At 38.0% G+C, this 16,075-nt stretch overlaps 2 protein-coding genes across 4 annotated transcripts; both read left to right on the plus strand.

Annotated features, from left to right (window-relative positions):
* Positions 1–1,696: 1,696 nt before the first annotated feature.
* On the plus strand, positions 1,697–3,737 carry LOC124073624 (beta-galactoside-binding lectin-like). Of its 2 annotated transcripts, none has more exons than XM_046415984.1 (4): positions 1,697–1,830; positions 2,149–2,228; positions 2,775–2,940; positions 3,351–3,737. In XM_046415984.1, the coding sequence occupies exons 1-4, from the start codon at positions 1,822–1,824 to the stop codon at positions 3,495–3,497; spliced, it is 402 nt and encodes a 133-aa protein (XP_046271940.1). In that variant the 5' UTR covers positions 1,697–1,821; the 3' UTR covers positions 3,498–3,737. The 2 variants fall into 2 exon arrangements, with proteins under 2 accessions (XP_046271940.1, XP_046271941.1); XM_046415985.1 differs by having other exon boundaries at positions 1,758–1,824.
* Positions 3,738–8,360: 4,623 nt separating this feature from the next.
* LOC124073620 (beta-galactoside-binding lectin-like) lies at positions 8,361–10,425 on the plus strand. 2 transcript variants are annotated; one of them, XM_046415976.1, is made up of 4 exons: positions 8,361–8,510; positions 8,829–8,908; positions 9,455–9,626; positions 10,037–10,425. In XM_046415976.1, the coding sequence occupies exons 1-4, from the start codon at positions 8,502–8,504 to the stop codon at positions 10,181–10,183; spliced, it is 408 nt and encodes a 135-aa protein (XP_046271932.1). In that variant the 5' UTR covers positions 8,361–8,501; the 3' UTR covers positions 10,184–10,425. The 2 variants fall into 2 exon arrangements, with proteins under 2 accessions (XP_046271932.1, XP_046271934.1); XM_046415978.1 differs by having other exon boundaries at positions 8,410–8,504.
* Positions 10,426–16,075: the final 5,650 nt, after the last annotated feature.

Consider the following 16,075-nt stretch of genomic DNA (forward strand, 5'->3'; position numbering starts at 1 on the left):
AAAATGTATGTGTGAGATGTATGATGACCTTTCCTTTCTTTCTTTCATTCATCAAGATTCATTAATGTGTGTGTGTGTGTGTGTGTGTGTATGGGTACTGTTGATAACGTGGATACTGCCAGTTCCTTAGAATATTGCCAGGTGTGGTTGTTCCTGAGAAGAAGGAACCAGAAATGCTTTGTCAACAGATTTGTCAATAGATTATTAGGTTATACATGTCATTCTGGGGTTATCACTTCATATGGCTTCAAATTTATACCTTCAGGTATGAAATATCTGGGCATTCAACTAAATGTAAATCTGGTTGAAATAATGCTCTCGAATATGGAACCACTCCTCCAGAAAATAAAAATGAACTTGGATAAATGGGGAAAGTTGAAGCTCACACTGTGGGGAAAAATTAATGTCATTAAAATGGTGGTTGCACCACAATTCAACTATGTTTCCATGTTGTTATCAGTCAATATAGTGCCACAACTTTTTAAACATTATGATAGAATTATCAAAGACTTTTTATGGGATAAAATGAGACCAAGGATTAATATTAAAAAGATGTGGTCACCAAAGGAAATAGAAGGTATGGGTGTACCTATTGTAAGATTATATAATCTGTCATTTGAAATGTCTAGGTTGAGAAAACATTGGAAGGGTCAGGAGCTGAGTTGGATCAAAACTGAAAGGGTCCTAACTAGTCCGTTTGAACCTCTGGATGTCCCCTCACATGGTGTAACAACTTCTGGACATAATTATTTTTCAAACCCAGTGCTTTCTTATTCTAAAGCAGTTTGGAGAGAAATTCATAAGATCTATAGTATTTCACACTTAAGACAACCTTATGCCTCTCTGTGGCACAACCCAGCTATACGTATTGGGAAAAAATCTGTCTTTTGGAATCAATGGCTTGTAAAAGGGATACACAAACTAAGTGATCTGTGTGTGGATGGAGTGTTCTTGTCGTCTGCTGGTGCTATGCAAAAATATAATTTGGAATATGAAGATAATTTTTGGAAATATTTACAAATAAGAGACTGTATCACAAAGGGTAAATTTAATCACAATAAGAATACACTGCTTGACTGCAACAAGTGGAAAAGTAAGCAACAACAATAATTTTCACCATGATAAAAACAACTGAAAATAACTAAATAATACATATGGATGTACAATAATGGAGTGAATAGAAGTACTTCCTGTAATCAAATTGAATTTTGAAAAAAATGGTGACTGTGAAGAAGATAGAGAAGAAATATGTTAAAACAAAAACATATTATCTGATTGTTCTTTTGAGCTCTTGGTGAGTCTAATGTGCTCACATACTGAAATGTGCCAGAACTTTCAATCAGACACAATTTGTGTGTGTGTGTGTGTGTATGTATGAGCATTGTGCATGATGATGATTTGAAGAGAGAAAAACAGTTTATGTGTGGGATGTATGATGACCTTTCCTTTCTTTCTTTCATTCATCAAGATTCATTAATGTGTTCACAGATGTGTTTTCAGTGTTCAACTAACACTCAAAGCAACAGCCAAATCAATTTGATAATCTTGTTTTAAATGCATTTTTAACAAGCGACAAACCCAAACCGCAGAAGTCCTTCACTAAAGAAAGGGTGGATCATCACAATAACTTCACACTTGGACTGACTGTTTGATGGTTATCATTGGCCTGATTGTCTTCGTTGATTGAAATGTCACCCAAGTTGAAGCCTTCACCCACACTGCACACACACTGTATATATTCTCCTGTCAGGGTGCAGTGAGGAAAGGTCCTGCAGCTTGTCACTTCTTCTCAGCTGTACCTGACTGACTACGCTCGCCAAGATGGTGAAAGTAAGTATAATTTTGACAATAATATTGTGCTCCCGCTGTGCTTTTTATTCTCTGTATGTTATGACTCAGATGAACGAACAGCATGCATTTATATTTTAAAAGTGAAACTGACTGCTAGTTGACATGTACATTCTGTTTGACCATGTTTTGTATTTTCTAAGGATGGAGTAAGGTTTGGACAGTTGGCTGAGGCTACTGGTGATGCTGTTTTGTGCCTGAAACTGCAATAATAATCGTATCTAGTAAAATCTTGTAGTATTTCCAGACAATAACACACTGTATCACCACCACACCCACCACCCGTCTTTATCTGCACAGGATATGATCATAAAGACCATGTCCTTCAAGGTCTGGCAGACCCTGACCATTGTTGGTGTCCCCAAGGCTGGGATACCAAGGTAAGTACGAATGTAAAATGCTATCTTGATATTTTGAAATAAGTACATCACAAGAAAGCTAAAATAATTTGTGTCTTCCTGGTTTCTTTTTGCATTCAAGTCTCATTAACTGTATTTTATATCTGTTTTCCACAAACAATATCCAATATCAACAATATCCCATGGTTGTATTTCAGAATGCTATGCCTTTGTTTAGACATTTGGATGCCTTATCTGTTAATGAAATTATAATGAGCTCAGGGCCGAGTATATTCTATAGATGTCTGTATAAGGTACGACATGGTAGCTGACATGACATGTGGTTGTTCAGCAAGTAAAGTCACAAGGCTGAAACCTTGTTGCCTCCAAGTGTTTTCATTGAAATTAGGAAAAAGATTCATTTTTTGTTTAAGTATCGATTCTCTTCTTTAATTACAGCACAGAACTTGGCTGAAATTTCAAGATTACAACTAATGAAACCTTCGCCTTTCTGTGCTTGTTTCATTTGCACAGCTAAGGTTGTATGTGTAAAACTCTAATAAATCTTGTTGTTACAATGGCCTGCAGATTTTCAGTGAATATTGGCCCAGACGAAGACGATATTGCTTTGCATATCAACCCTCGTTTTGATGGCTGCTCTCGAAAGGTGGTCTGCAACTCTCGCCAGGGAGGCAAATGGGATAAAGAAGTCCATGGGAGTAGCTTTCCTTTCGAATACGAAAAGGAGTTCAAGGTGAGAAACCCTGTGTGTGTGTATTTTCGCCCTGCGTCAACGTCTTCAGCCATACACTGTGTCTCTGTCTTTCTGTTAGTGACCTCTGGTGGAAAATGTACGCCATTATGCCTCTAATACCTTCACTGTTATCATTTGAGAACCGGTTTATAGGCTCACAGAGGTCTGTGAGAACAATATCTGTGCATGAGTCATTAGACGAGATATTTTCAGGTGTTTGTAATGATAATACAAAGCATGAAAGAGCTAATGTTAATTAAATCACCATGTCACATATTACATAGAGCTCAGAAGGTGTGTGAACTTTGATATGTCTGCTTTATCAAAGAACAGAGCAGAAGTTCAATATGTAATGTTATTTTCTGCCAATTCTTCCCTTTTCTCCCTGTCTCTCGCACACTTCCTGCCAGATGATCATTAAATTCACCCCTGCAGAGTTCCAGGTGACTTTACCAGATGGCTCTAAAATCCAATTACCCAACCGCTTCGATGCAGGGAGGTACTCCGTCATCAAATTTGTAGAGGATGTTTGCATCAGTCGAGTTGAAATCAGTTAAACCTCCAAACTTGCAAGGATTGTTGCATTGAAGTCTAGCATAAGGTTACATATAGCCACAGCTTTTAAACAACTGAGCTGTTTAGCTGAGAAGTGCCACATAGAGTCATTTGATCATTTGTTCTTTAAGCTGCCCTGAAATGCTGTGTTTTCTTGTATTTCCTCCAGACTTTTCTGATTTGTAACTGAGCATAATGCTTGCCTTTGCAACATGTATTAAAGCATGTTCTTTCATGACAAACATGGACTTCTGTGATTATGTCAACATCTTACACAAACAAACCATCAACTCCACATAAATTCACTGTAACAAAACATTCAGACCAACTGGCCATGAAAATTACTCAAAAATTACTGAAACCACATCACACCTCACAACAACTAAACTGCTGTTGTCATCTCTGTAAAAGAGTTTGGAAAGCAGACTGGAGCCTTTGTTCTGCATATTTTCTTCATATGAATTCTTATGACAAGCAGGTAGTAGGAAGCAGTTTTAAAATATTTGGCAGGACGTCTTCAAGTATTCATCTGAGTTTCTTTCATAAAAATATTATAATAAGCCATTTTTGCCAGTAGAGGTCGCCATTGCTACATTAATGCAAGTGACTGGAGACTTGAGGATGCCGTATCACTCACTGGTGACAAAATTTGAGTGACTTTTGATTCTTTTAACCTTAGATTATTGCCAGATGTAATTGTTCCTGAGAACCACAACCCACAAATGGTTTGTCATCAAACTGTCAATTAAACAAGCTGAACTGAGTTTCACGGTTCTGCAATTGTAAGCTTGCTGTGTAACTGTAAGTGTGTGCTTGTCTGTCATTGAACAGTCAGACATTTTGTTAATCCGCACATTCCTTCCTTTTGGAGTCCTCTCACACCATATTCACAGATGTGTTTTCAGTGTTCAACAGTGCAACATGCAACAAATTTACAGCCTGCAACAGATACGAACTCCAGAGCTTAAAGTTGTCAGAATCAGAATCACAATTCCTTTATTTATTCTTCTTTCTTACAGACATTGCAATTTGCAATATTCCCAACCAAGGAAATGAAAATGAAAAGTTTTAACATATTTGGCAGGACGTCTTCAAGTACGGTATTCATCTTAAATGTCTTGAATAAATCAAATATAATAATAAACTTTTGCCAGTAGATGTCACCATTGCTACGTTAATGCAAGTGGCTGGAGACTTGAAGATAGCATATCACTCACTGGTGAAAAAATTGAAGTGACTTTTGAATCTGTCGGTCAGTTATGATGTCAGTGGTTTCAGTGTTTGTGTCCACATTATCTGACCTTTCTCTGCCTTCAGATGGAGTCTGGTTAAACCCGTTTTATCCGTTCTTTGACAGTCTTGAAATGGTATCGATGTTCAATAATTAAGGGAATGAAATACTGTGATCAAAAGTTGAATCATTCAAAACATGATCTTCCTGTGAAGAAAACAGTGAAACAATATTTGAAAGAAACATCATATTATCTGATGTCTCTGTTGAGCTCTTGATGAGAATTTGTACCACATGCACAAAATCTTCAAAAGAAGACATAAATCTTTGCGGTAGTTTCAACCAGACACATCATTTGTGTATGTGTGTGTGTATGTGTGTGTGTGTGTGTGTGTGTGTGTGTGTGTGTGTGTGTGTGATGTGTTTGCGAGACTCGTGAACATTAATACAGTCTAATCTGATGTAACAGCAGGCAATGTGTGTGAGGATGACTTGAGGAGCGAAGAAGAAAAGAGTTTATGTGTGAGAACAGGCTCTAAAGGAGTCGTGTAGGATGACCTTTCCTTTCTTTTGTTTGGCAAGATTAATTAACGTGTGTCTGTGTCTGTGTGTGTGTGTGTGTCTGTGCATGTGTGTGTGTGACTTAACCAGAGCTCTGAAGCTACCTGGAAGTGTCGAAGGTCCTCTCTGTAGAGGAGGAGAAGGAGCACATCTCCTTGGCATGATGACCACCGTTTAGACCTTCTCCTCCTTTCCCGTTCTCCACTCGTCTTATCTCTGCCTCACTCACTTGTCTCTTTTTGTCTCACTCCCTCTCAGTCAGGCCTCAGCTTCAACCCATCTCTTTTGCCTGCACTCTTCATTGGAAATAATTCATTTTAGCAATTCCCCACTTCATTTTAGTTGCAGAAAAGATTAATACTCAGAGCTGTGTTGTCAGTCTACCAACAGCAGTATTGTCTGTGTCTGCATTTGTGTCCGCGTGTGTCTGTGTTTGTGTCCTCCTGTTTTTTTTGTTGCATTCAGGTCACATTAACAGTATTTTATATCTGTTTTCCACAAACAAATCCCAAGGTTGTATTTCAGAATGCTATTCTGTTGTTTAGACATTTGGATAATTTCATGATCCGTTAATGAAATTATAATGAGATCAGGACTGAGTATATTTTATAGATGTCTGTATAAGGTACAACATGGTAGCTGACATGAGATGTGGCTGTTTAGCAAGTGAAATCATAAGTCTGAAACCTTGTTTTCTGCATATTTTCTTCTGATGAATTCTTAAGACAAGAAGGTCCAAGTAAGCAGTTTTAAACAACCTCAAATTGTTTGTCAGCAAACACTGTTACATGCAGCACACTTACAACATGCAACAAAACCAAACTCCAGAGATTAAAGCTGTCACTCTGACACTGTGGCATTATTTACATAGTTAGGGCATGCAGCACTTTGTGAATACAAAAATGCAAGAACTTTTCTTCCTTTTGGAGTGTGGAGACCACGCTTGCCAAGATGAACAGAGTGAGTCTAATTCTGACAACAATATCGTGCTCCTGCTTGTTTTTTATTCTCTCTATGTCTCTAAGATGGATGTCTGACATGACAAGCTGGTCCTAGTAAGCAGTTTTAACAGATTTAGCAGGAAGTACCGTACCATGATGCAGCTTTTAAGTTAAAAACAATCGAACTGGCTGTCCAAGAAGGAAATAGAGCTGCTGCACGTAAGCTTGGCGTAAATGAAGAGACGTTGGAGACGGCAGCGTGAAGAACCGACGGAATGCAAAAAGACTGACTGTGAAGAAGATAGAGAAGAAATATGTTAAAACAAAAACATATTATCTGATCTTGGTGAGTCTATTGTCCTCACATACTGAAATGTGCCAGAACTTTTAATCAGACACAATTTGTGTGTGTGTGTGTGTATGTATGACGATGATTTGAAAAAAAATGTATGTGTGAGATGTATGATGACCTTTCCTTTCTTTCTTTCATTCATCAAGATTCATTAATGTGTGTGTGTGTGTGTGTGTGTGTGTGTGTGTGTATGGGTACTGTTGATAATGTGGATACTGCCAGTTCCTTAGAACAGTGCCAGATGTAGTTGTTCCTGAGAAGAAGGAACCAGAAATGCTTTGTCAACAGATTTGTCAATAGATTATCAGGTTATACATGTCATTCTGGGGTTATCACTTCATATGGCTTCAAATTTATACCTTCAGGTATGAAATATCTAGGCATTCAACTAAATGTAAATCTGGATGAAATAATGCTCTCGAATATGGAACCACTCCTCCAGAAAATAAAAATGAACTTGGATAAATGGGGAAAGTTGAAGCTCACACTGTGGGGAAAAATTAATGTCATTAAAATGGTGGTTGCACCACAATTCAACTATGTTTCCATGTTGTTATCAGTCAATATAGTGCCACAAATTTTTAAACATTATGATAGAATTATCAAAGACTTTTTATGGGATAAAATGAGACCAAGGATTAATATTAAAAAGATGTGGTCACCAAAGGAAATAGAAGGTATGGGTGTACCTATTGTAAGATTATATAATCTGTCATTTGAAATGTCTAGGTTGAGAAAACATTGGAAGGGTCAGGAGCTGAGTTGGATCAAAACTGAAAGGGACCTAACTAGTCCGTTTGAACCTCTGGATGTCCCCTCACATGGTGTAACAACTTCTGGACATAATTATTTTTCAAACCCAGTGCTTTCTTATTCTAAAGCAGTTTGGAGAGAAATTCATAAGATCTATAGTATTTCACACTTAAGACAACCTTATGCCTCTCTGTGGCACAACCCAGCTATACGTATTGGGAAAAAATCTGTCTTTTGGAATCAATGGCTTGTAAAAGGGATACACAAACTAAGTGATCTGTGTGTGGATGGAGTGTTCTTGTCGTCTGCTGGTGCTATGCAAAAATATAATTTGGAATATGAAGATAATTTTTGGAAATATTTACAAATAAGGGACTGTATCACAAAGGGTAAATTTAATCACAACAAGAATACACTGCTTGACTGCAACAAGTTGAAAAGTAAGCAACAACAATAATTTTCACCATGATAAAAACAACTGAAAATAACTAAATAATACATATGGATGTACAATAATGGAGTGAATAGAAGTACTTCCAGTAATCAAATTGAATTTTGAAAAAAATGGTGACTGTGAAGTAGATAGAGAAGAAATATGTTAAAACAAAAACATATTATCTGATTGTTCTTTTGAGCTCTTGGTGAGTCTAATGTGCTCACATACTGAAATGTGCCAGAACTTTCAATCAGACACAATTTGTGTGTGTGTGTGTGTGTATGTATGAGCATTGTGCATGATGATGATTTGAAGAGAGAAAAACAGTTTATGTGTGGGATGTATGATGACCTTTCCTTTCTTTCTTTCATTCATCAAGATTCATTAATGTGTTCACAGATGTGTTTTCAGTGTTCAACTAACACTCAAAGCAACAGCCAAATCAATTTGATAATCTTGTTTTAAATGCATTTTTAACAAGCGACAAACCCAAACCGCAGAAGTCCTTCACTAAAGAAAGGGTGGATCATCACAATAACTTCACACTTGGACTGACTGTTTGATGGTTATCATTGGCCTGATTGTCTTCGTTGATTGAAATGTCACCCAAGTTGAAGCCTTCACCCACACTGCACACACACTGTATATATTCTCCTGTCAGGGTGCAGTGAGGAAAGGTCCTGCAGCTTGTCACTTCTTCTCAGCTGTACCTGACTGACTACGCTTGCCAAGATGGTGAAAGTAAGTATAATTTTGACAATAATATTGTGCTCCCGCTGTGCTTTTTATTCTCTGTATGTTATGACTCAGATGAACGAACAGCATGCGTTTGTATTTTAAATGTGAAACTGACTGCTAGTTGACATGTACATTCTGTTTGACCATGTTTTGTATTTTCTAAGGATGGAGTAAGGTTTGGACAGTTGGCTGAGGCTACTGCTGATGCTGTTTTGTGCCTGAAACTGCAATAATAATCGTATCTAGTAAAATCTTGTAGTATTTCCAGACAATAACACACTGTATCACCACCACACCCACCACCCGTCTTTATCTGCACAGGATATGATCATAAAGACCATGTCCTTCAAGGTCTGGCAGACCCTGACCATTGTTGGTGTCCCCAAGGCTGGGATAAAAGAGTAAGTATGAATGTAAAATGCTATCTTGACATTTTGAAACAAGTACATCACAAGAAAGCTAAAATAGTTTGTGTCTTCCTGGTTTTTCTTTGCATTCAAGTCTCATTAACAGTATTTTATATCTGTTTTCCACAAACAATATCCAATATCAACAATATCCCATGGTTGTATTTCAGAATGCTATGCCTTTGTTTAGACATTTGGATGTCTTATCCGTTAATGAAATTATAATGAGATCAGGACCGAGTATATTCTATAGATGTCTGTATAAGGTACGACATGGTAGCTGACATGACATGTGGATGTTTAGCAAGTAAAGTCACAAGGCTGAAACCTTGTTGCCTCCAAGTGTTTTCATTGAAATTAGGAAAAAGATTCATTTTTTGTTTAAGTATCGATTCTCTTCTTTAATTACAGCACAGAACTTGGCTGAAGCTTCAAGATTATGACGAATGAAACCTTCGCCTTTCTGTGCTTGTTTCATTTGCACAGCTAAGGTTGTATGTGTAAAAATCTAATAAATCTTGTTGTTACAATGGCCTGCAGATTTTCAGTGAACATTGGCCCAGACGAAGAGGATATTGCTTTGCATATCAATCCCCGCTTTAACATCCACTACGATGAGAATAAGGTGGTCTGCAACACTCGCCAGGAAGGCAAATGGAAGGAGGAATACCGTCAAGGATCCTTTCCTTTCGAATACGAAAAGGAGTTCAAGGTGAGAAACCCTGTGTGTGTGTATTTTCGCCCTGCGTCAACGTCTTCAGCCATACACTGTGTCTCTGTCTTTCTGTTAGTGACCTCTGGTGGAAAATGTACGCCATTATGCCTCTAATACCTTCACTGTTATCATTTGAGAACCGGTTTATAGGCTCACAGAGGTCTGTGAGAACAATATCTGTGCATGAGTCGTTAGACGAGATATTTTCAGGTGTTTGTAATGATAATACAAAGCATAAAAGAGCTAATTTTAATTAAATCACCATGTCACATATTACATAGAGCTCAGAAGGTGTGTCAACTTTGATATGTCTGCTTTATCAAAGAACAGAGTAGAAGTTCAATATGTAATGTTATTTTCTGCCAATTCTTCCCTTTTCTCCCTGTCTCTCGCACACTTCCTGCCAGATGATCATTAAATTCACCCCTGCAGAGTTCCAGGTGACTTTATCAGATGGCTCTAAATTCCAATTCCCCAACCGCTTCGGTGCACACAGATACCCCGTCATCAGGATTGCAGGGGATGTTCGCATCAGTCGAGTTGAAATCAGTTAAACCTCCAAACTTGCAAGGATTGTTGCATTGAAGTCTTGCATAAGGTTACATATAGACACAGCTTTTAAACAACTGAGCTGTTTAGCAGAGAAGTGCCACATAGAGTCATTTGATCATTTGTTCTTTAAGCTGCCTTGAAATGCTTTGTGTTTTCTTGTATTTCTTCCAGACTTTCCTGATTTGTAACTGAGCATAATGCTCGCCTTTGCAACATGTATTAAAGCATGTTCTTTCATGATAAACATGGACTTCTGTGACTCCTTAAACTTGTTACACAAGCATACTGTCAACTGACAAAAGCAATTTCTTGCCATCACTCCACATAAATTCACTGTAACAAAACATTCAGACCAACTGGCCATGAAAATTACTCAAAAATTACTGAAACCACATCCCACGTCCTCACAACAACTAAACTGCTGTTGTCATCTCTGTAAAAGAGTTTGGAAGGCAGACTGCAGCCTTTGTTCTGCATATTTTCTTCATACGAATTCTTATGACAAGCAGGTAGTAGGAAGCAGTTTTAAAATATTTGGCAGGACGTCTTCAAGTATTCATCTGAGTTTCTTTCATAAAAATATTGTAATAAGCCATTTTTGCCAGTAGAGGTCGCCGTTGCTTCATTAATGCAAGTGACTGGAGCCTTGAGGATGGTGACAAAATTTAAGTGACTTTTGATTCTTTTAACCTTAGATTATTGCCAGATGTAATTGTTCCTGAGAACCACAACCCACAAATGGTTTGTCATCAAACTGTCAATTAAACAAGCTGAACTGAGTTTCACGGTTCTGCAATTGTAAGCTTGCTGTGTAACTGTAAGTGTGTGCTTGTCTGTCATTGAACAGTCAGACATTTTGTTAATCCGCACATTCCTTCCTTTTGGAGTCCTCTCACACCATATTCACAGATGTGTTTTCAGTGTTCAACAGTGCAACATGCAACAAATTTACAGCCTGCAACAGATACGAACTCCAGAGCTTAAAGTTGTCAGAATCAGAATCACAATTCCTTTATTTATTCTTCTTTCTTACAGACATTGCAATTTGCAATATTCCCAACCAAGGAAATGAAAATGAAAAGTTTTAACATATTTGGCAGGACGTCTTCAAGTATTCATCTTAAATGTCTTGAATAAATCAAATATAATAATAAACTTTTGCCAGTAGATGTCACCATTGCTACGTTAATGCAAGTGGCTGGAGACTTGAAGATAGCATATCACTCACTGGTGAAAAAATTAAAGTGATTTTTGAATCTGTCGGTCAGTTATGATATCAGTGGTTTCAGTGTTTGTGTCCACATTATCTGACCTTTCTCTGCCTTCAGATGGAGTCTGGTTAAACCCGTTTTATCCGTTCTTTGACAGTTTTGAAATGGTATCGATGTTCAATAATTAAGGGAATGAAATACTGTGATCAAAAGTTGAATCATTCAAAACATGATCTTCCTGTGAAGAAAACAGTGAAACAATATTTGAAAGAAACATCATATTATCTGATGTCTCTGTTGAGCTCTTGATGAGAATTTGTACCACATGCACAAAATGGCACAAAATTTATGTCTTCATAGGAAGACATAAATCTTTGCGGTAGTTTCAACCGGGCACACCATTTGTTTGTGTGTGTGCGTGTGTGTTTGCGAGCTTCATGAACATTAATACAATCCAATCTGATGTAACAGCAGGCAATGTGTGTGAGGATGACTTGAGGAGCGAAGAAGAAAAGAGTTTATGTGTGGGAACCGGTTCTAAAGGACTCATGTAGGATGACCTTTCCTTTCTTTTGTTTGGCAAAATTAATTATCGTGTGTCTGTGTGTGTGTGTGTGTGTGTGTGTGTGTGTGTGTGTGTGTGTGTGTGTGTGTGTGTGTGTGCGTGTGTGTGTGTGTGACTTAACCAGAGCTCTGAAGCTACCTGGAAGTGTCGAAGGTCCTCTCTCTAGAGGAGGAGAAGGAGCACATCTCCTTGGCATGATGACCACCGTTTAGACCTTCTCCTCCTTTCCCGTTCTCCACTCGTCTTATCTCTGCCTCGCTCACTTGTCTCTTTTTGTCTCACTCCCTCTCAGTCAGGCCTCAGCTTCAACCCATCTCTTTTGCCTGCACTCTTCATTGGAAATAATTCATTTTAGCAATTCCCCACTTCATTTTAGTTGCAGAAAAGATTAATACTCAGAGCTGTGTTGTCAGTCTACCAACAGCAGTATTGTCTGTGTCTGCATTTGTGTCCGCGCGTGTCTGTGTGTATGTATTTTACTTACCTTGTGGGGACAAAAATCAGTTTACTCAGTTGTACACATGTGGGGACTCACCTTCCTTATGGGGTCAAAATGCAAGTCCCCAAAATATAAATGATTACGTCTAAGGGTGAAGACTTGATTTAAGGTTAGGTTTAGGTTAGAGTAAAGGTTAATGTTTGGCAAGAAGTGGTTATGGTTATGGTTTGAGTAAGTCTCCAGGAAATGAATATAATATATATATATATATATATATATATATATATATATATATACGTAATGTTCCCCTAGGACATGGAAACAGGACTGTGTGTATGTGTGTGTCTGTGGGTGTGCGTGCGTATGTGTGTGTGTGTGTTTGTTCAGCAACCACTTAGGCTTGAGACTTCCAGTAATGCTTGTGTGAAGGACAAGCCTCCAGCCCTTCCACACACATCGGGTCGATTTTGTTGAGACTTGGATTAACATATTCCAATCACCTTGCTAATAGCAGGAACACATGCCAAACACATATGTAAATGTAATTTCATCAAACAGAAAGCAGACCTATGCAGTGCTGTCAGTTCTTTAAATCTATTTCATATGATGGGTACTACAGATCTTCAGCACATCCCTGTGTTTCGATCACCTGTGCCATGTCACTTATTCAGTGTGTGTGAGTAAATATCCTCAAATGTGTGGAATGGAATGATTCACCTCAGCTTACATAAAACCTTTGTCTATATTTAGCGCCAGCATGACTCCAGATTTCTGCACTGAAGCTATCAGCCACACATTGAGATGTGCGTGGGCCCGCTCTGAGCTGACTGCGGTCCTGGATTCATGTTCAGCATGCCTGCCTCACCTCAGGCTTGGTTTTATCTTAGAAACAGGATAACACTTAACTCAAGAGAACCTGCTGGGTTCCAACATCATGACAGTGTTACCTTGTGGGATCTAAATGAAAAATATATAGTTTATTTATTTGCACAGAAACCATAATATGAAAACAAAGATGTAAAACATAACAGCTGTGCAAGAGGACAGAAACTCAGATGGGCTTGTTAGAGAGCATTGAAAATCAAGTTCCAAATTGTGCTGGCCCCACCTGAGAAATTCCTGCTCATAAACTAATTATGAGGATAGCATTTCATATGTGATCTTGGTGATTACAGAGTTTATCCTTTCATCATATTTTGGGATACTTTGGGATAAATCTGAATCCGTCTGGGAAATTGAAAGGATCTTTGTAACTTGTCTTCGAAAAGAAGTCCAACAATGGAGGTCCATCCAAGAGGTCCAAGAATGGAGTCTTGTGGAACTCCACATCTTAACTGATCCTTAGACATCAGTGAATAGATACAAGTTGAATATCATGCATATTATGAATGCTAATTCATGATCATTTCAAACAGAAATGCATTGGATCATTTTAAAATTGGTCAAGATAATCTATAGGATAGTGGGATGAAAGAGTCACTATCAGACTCATACTAATATTTATACATAAATACATATGTTAGTTCAGGATCACAGTGCTGAGTGTCTCATTGAGAGGAAATCTTGCAGTTCTTCACCAGCAATCTGGTATTCAAAATGGCGTGAGTGACATTGATATTCTTTAGTTGAGCTGATAAAACCCGAGCTGTGACCCTGAAACATGACCTGACTCTCAGAGGAGTACCATATAAAATATCTCTATATAAATATCTATCTGAGACTGAGAGAGATCTCTTCTATTCTTATCTCTATTTCTTTATCTCTAGCTATCTCTTATCTCTTAATACCTAATGTCACAAGAGTTCACTCCCATCATGTACAGACCTTCAGCCACTCTTTTCATGCCACCAGCAGCACCACCTCCATTTAAGGGGGGGGGGTTACTATACTACATGCAGCTTCACCAGCTGCTCAAATATAACGACAACATGATAAAACCTTTTACATTGTCATCTTTACTGATGCATTTAAAAAAAATAATAAAAATTTGTTCCGTCTTAATGAGGTTTGCCCTGACTGAACTGAACTCTTGACTGATTTTAAGTATCACTGAACACATAAAAGGTGTATATTGTTTTAGGGAATTTAAGTAACACAAAAAATCTGCAATTTGTATGTCTTATAAATTGTATGTTTACGTGGCTGTGTGTGTCACAGTGAGAGAGAAAGAGTTCATCCACTTTAACCTCCAGCTTGATTTGTACACATCTTACACACGTTTTATCAAAGTCAGTCACTTTGTTGCCTCGATTTGTCTCCTGGGCTGGAATGAAGCTCATCACCACAGTAATGCTAGCAGTTACGGACTGACAACCTGGCTGGTGTGATTTCAGTGACCTTTAAATACCAGTATAAAGCATACAAACATCAGGACCACTGGTTTGATGCTATCCAGGCTCAACTAAGACTAGCCTCAAGTAACACCTGATACCACTGCTATATTCCCACAGTCAAACCTTATTACGGCTTTACTAAATGTGCAATTGTACAGGTTTTAGTTGCAATGAGAATTTTCTGTCAGTGTACACAGTTGATGCCTCAGGAACAAATTTTATTCGTGCCAGAGCGTGTATTTTAAGCCTCCATTACAATGCATTGATCTACTTTTATGTGTAATCCAGTGGGAGCATAATTGAATCTTTATAGCAAGCATGTAATGAGTCACATTCAAGTCATGCCTTCATAATGTAAATGCCAAGAGTCCACCTGAAAAGAATTTGTATTTAATGTCCCCATAAACTTGGAACACACACAATATTTGCTACAATATTTTTGACCACCAGTGAATTAATTTTAAAATTCATTTTAGGGTCCATCAGGCAACCACTGATGTTGAAAAGAGAATTTCATTTATTAAATGGTTATTTCAAAGTTAGTTCCAAATGTCCTGGAAATTTTGATGTACACTGGACATCAAGTAAATTGTGGGCTTAATTGTGGGAGTTCCATGATTCATATTTGAAATGTGTTTGTAAGAACAAACAATATACTCTTCATCCAGAGAAAACAGGTTTTCCTTATTCTAACTGTTCAGGAATAAAAGAACATGCTCCATAAACTTTGTCAGAGCCGAGCTGTCAAATGAAACATTGTTCTAAATGACAAAACTACATTGATGGAGCTGACAAGAAACACATTGTGGTTGTGGGTGTGCATCAGTGATAAAATAAGCATAAGGAGCCATAAGCTCCACTATGGTGTTAATCCAGATAGCAGCCTTGTTAGTTTGCTTACTGCTGACTGTAAACACAGGGAAAGAATTTCAAACTGAATTTTCTTTAACATCTTCTTCCCCATCTGTCTGTTTAGTCCAACATTGGCTTGATTTGTTGAGCAGCTTGTGCACACACGTCTTCCTTATTGTGTCCCAGTTACTTGTATTTGTAAGTCTCTTGTAGTGCTCTGAGCTCCAGTCACTAGCACGCATGTGTTTAAGTGCATGCTTGCTCAGTGAGGGAGCTAAGCTGCTCCATGTGTGTGACAGTCTCCTGTGTTCCCGTGAAACATGCTGTGAGAAGATCTTTTTTCATCAAGGTTTTACTCTCACCATTTTATCAAAGAACCAGCATCTAAATGAATCAGTGTATTGTTCATGTTCCACTCATGTTCAGTCAGGCAGCACATTGCAGTTTTGCATGTTACTGATTTTTGACAAAATTATTTCTGTTCGCCTCCCTTC

This window comes from Scatophagus argus, chromosome 16, assembly GCF_020382885.2.
Source record: "Scatophagus argus isolate fScaArg1 chromosome 16, fScaArg1.pri, whole genome shotgun sequence".
Lineage (NCBI taxonomy): Eukaryota > Metazoa > Chordata > Actinopteri > Scatophagidae > Scatophagus > Scatophagus argus.

Bases quoted from the DNA above. Each gene is read 5' to 3' on its own strand.
- LOC124073624 (XM_046415984.1), top strand. The intron at 2,229-2,774 runs GTAAGTACGAAT...AATGGCCTGCAG, and splicing joins CCCAAGGCTGGGATACCAAG to ATTTTCAGTGAATATTGGCC. The intron at 2,941-3,350 runs GTGAGAAACCCT...ACTTCCTGCCAG, and splicing joins AATACGAAAAGGAGTTCAAG to ATGATCATTAAATTCACCCC.
- LOC124073620 (XM_046415976.1), top strand. The intron at 8,909-9,454 runs GTAAGTATGAAT...AATGGCCTGCAG, and splicing joins CCCAAGGCTGGGATAAAAGA to ATTTTCAGTGAACATTGGCC. The intron at 9,627-10,036 runs GTGAGAAACCCT...ACTTCCTGCCAG, and splicing joins AATACGAAAAGGAGTTCAAG to ATGATCATTAAATTCACCCC.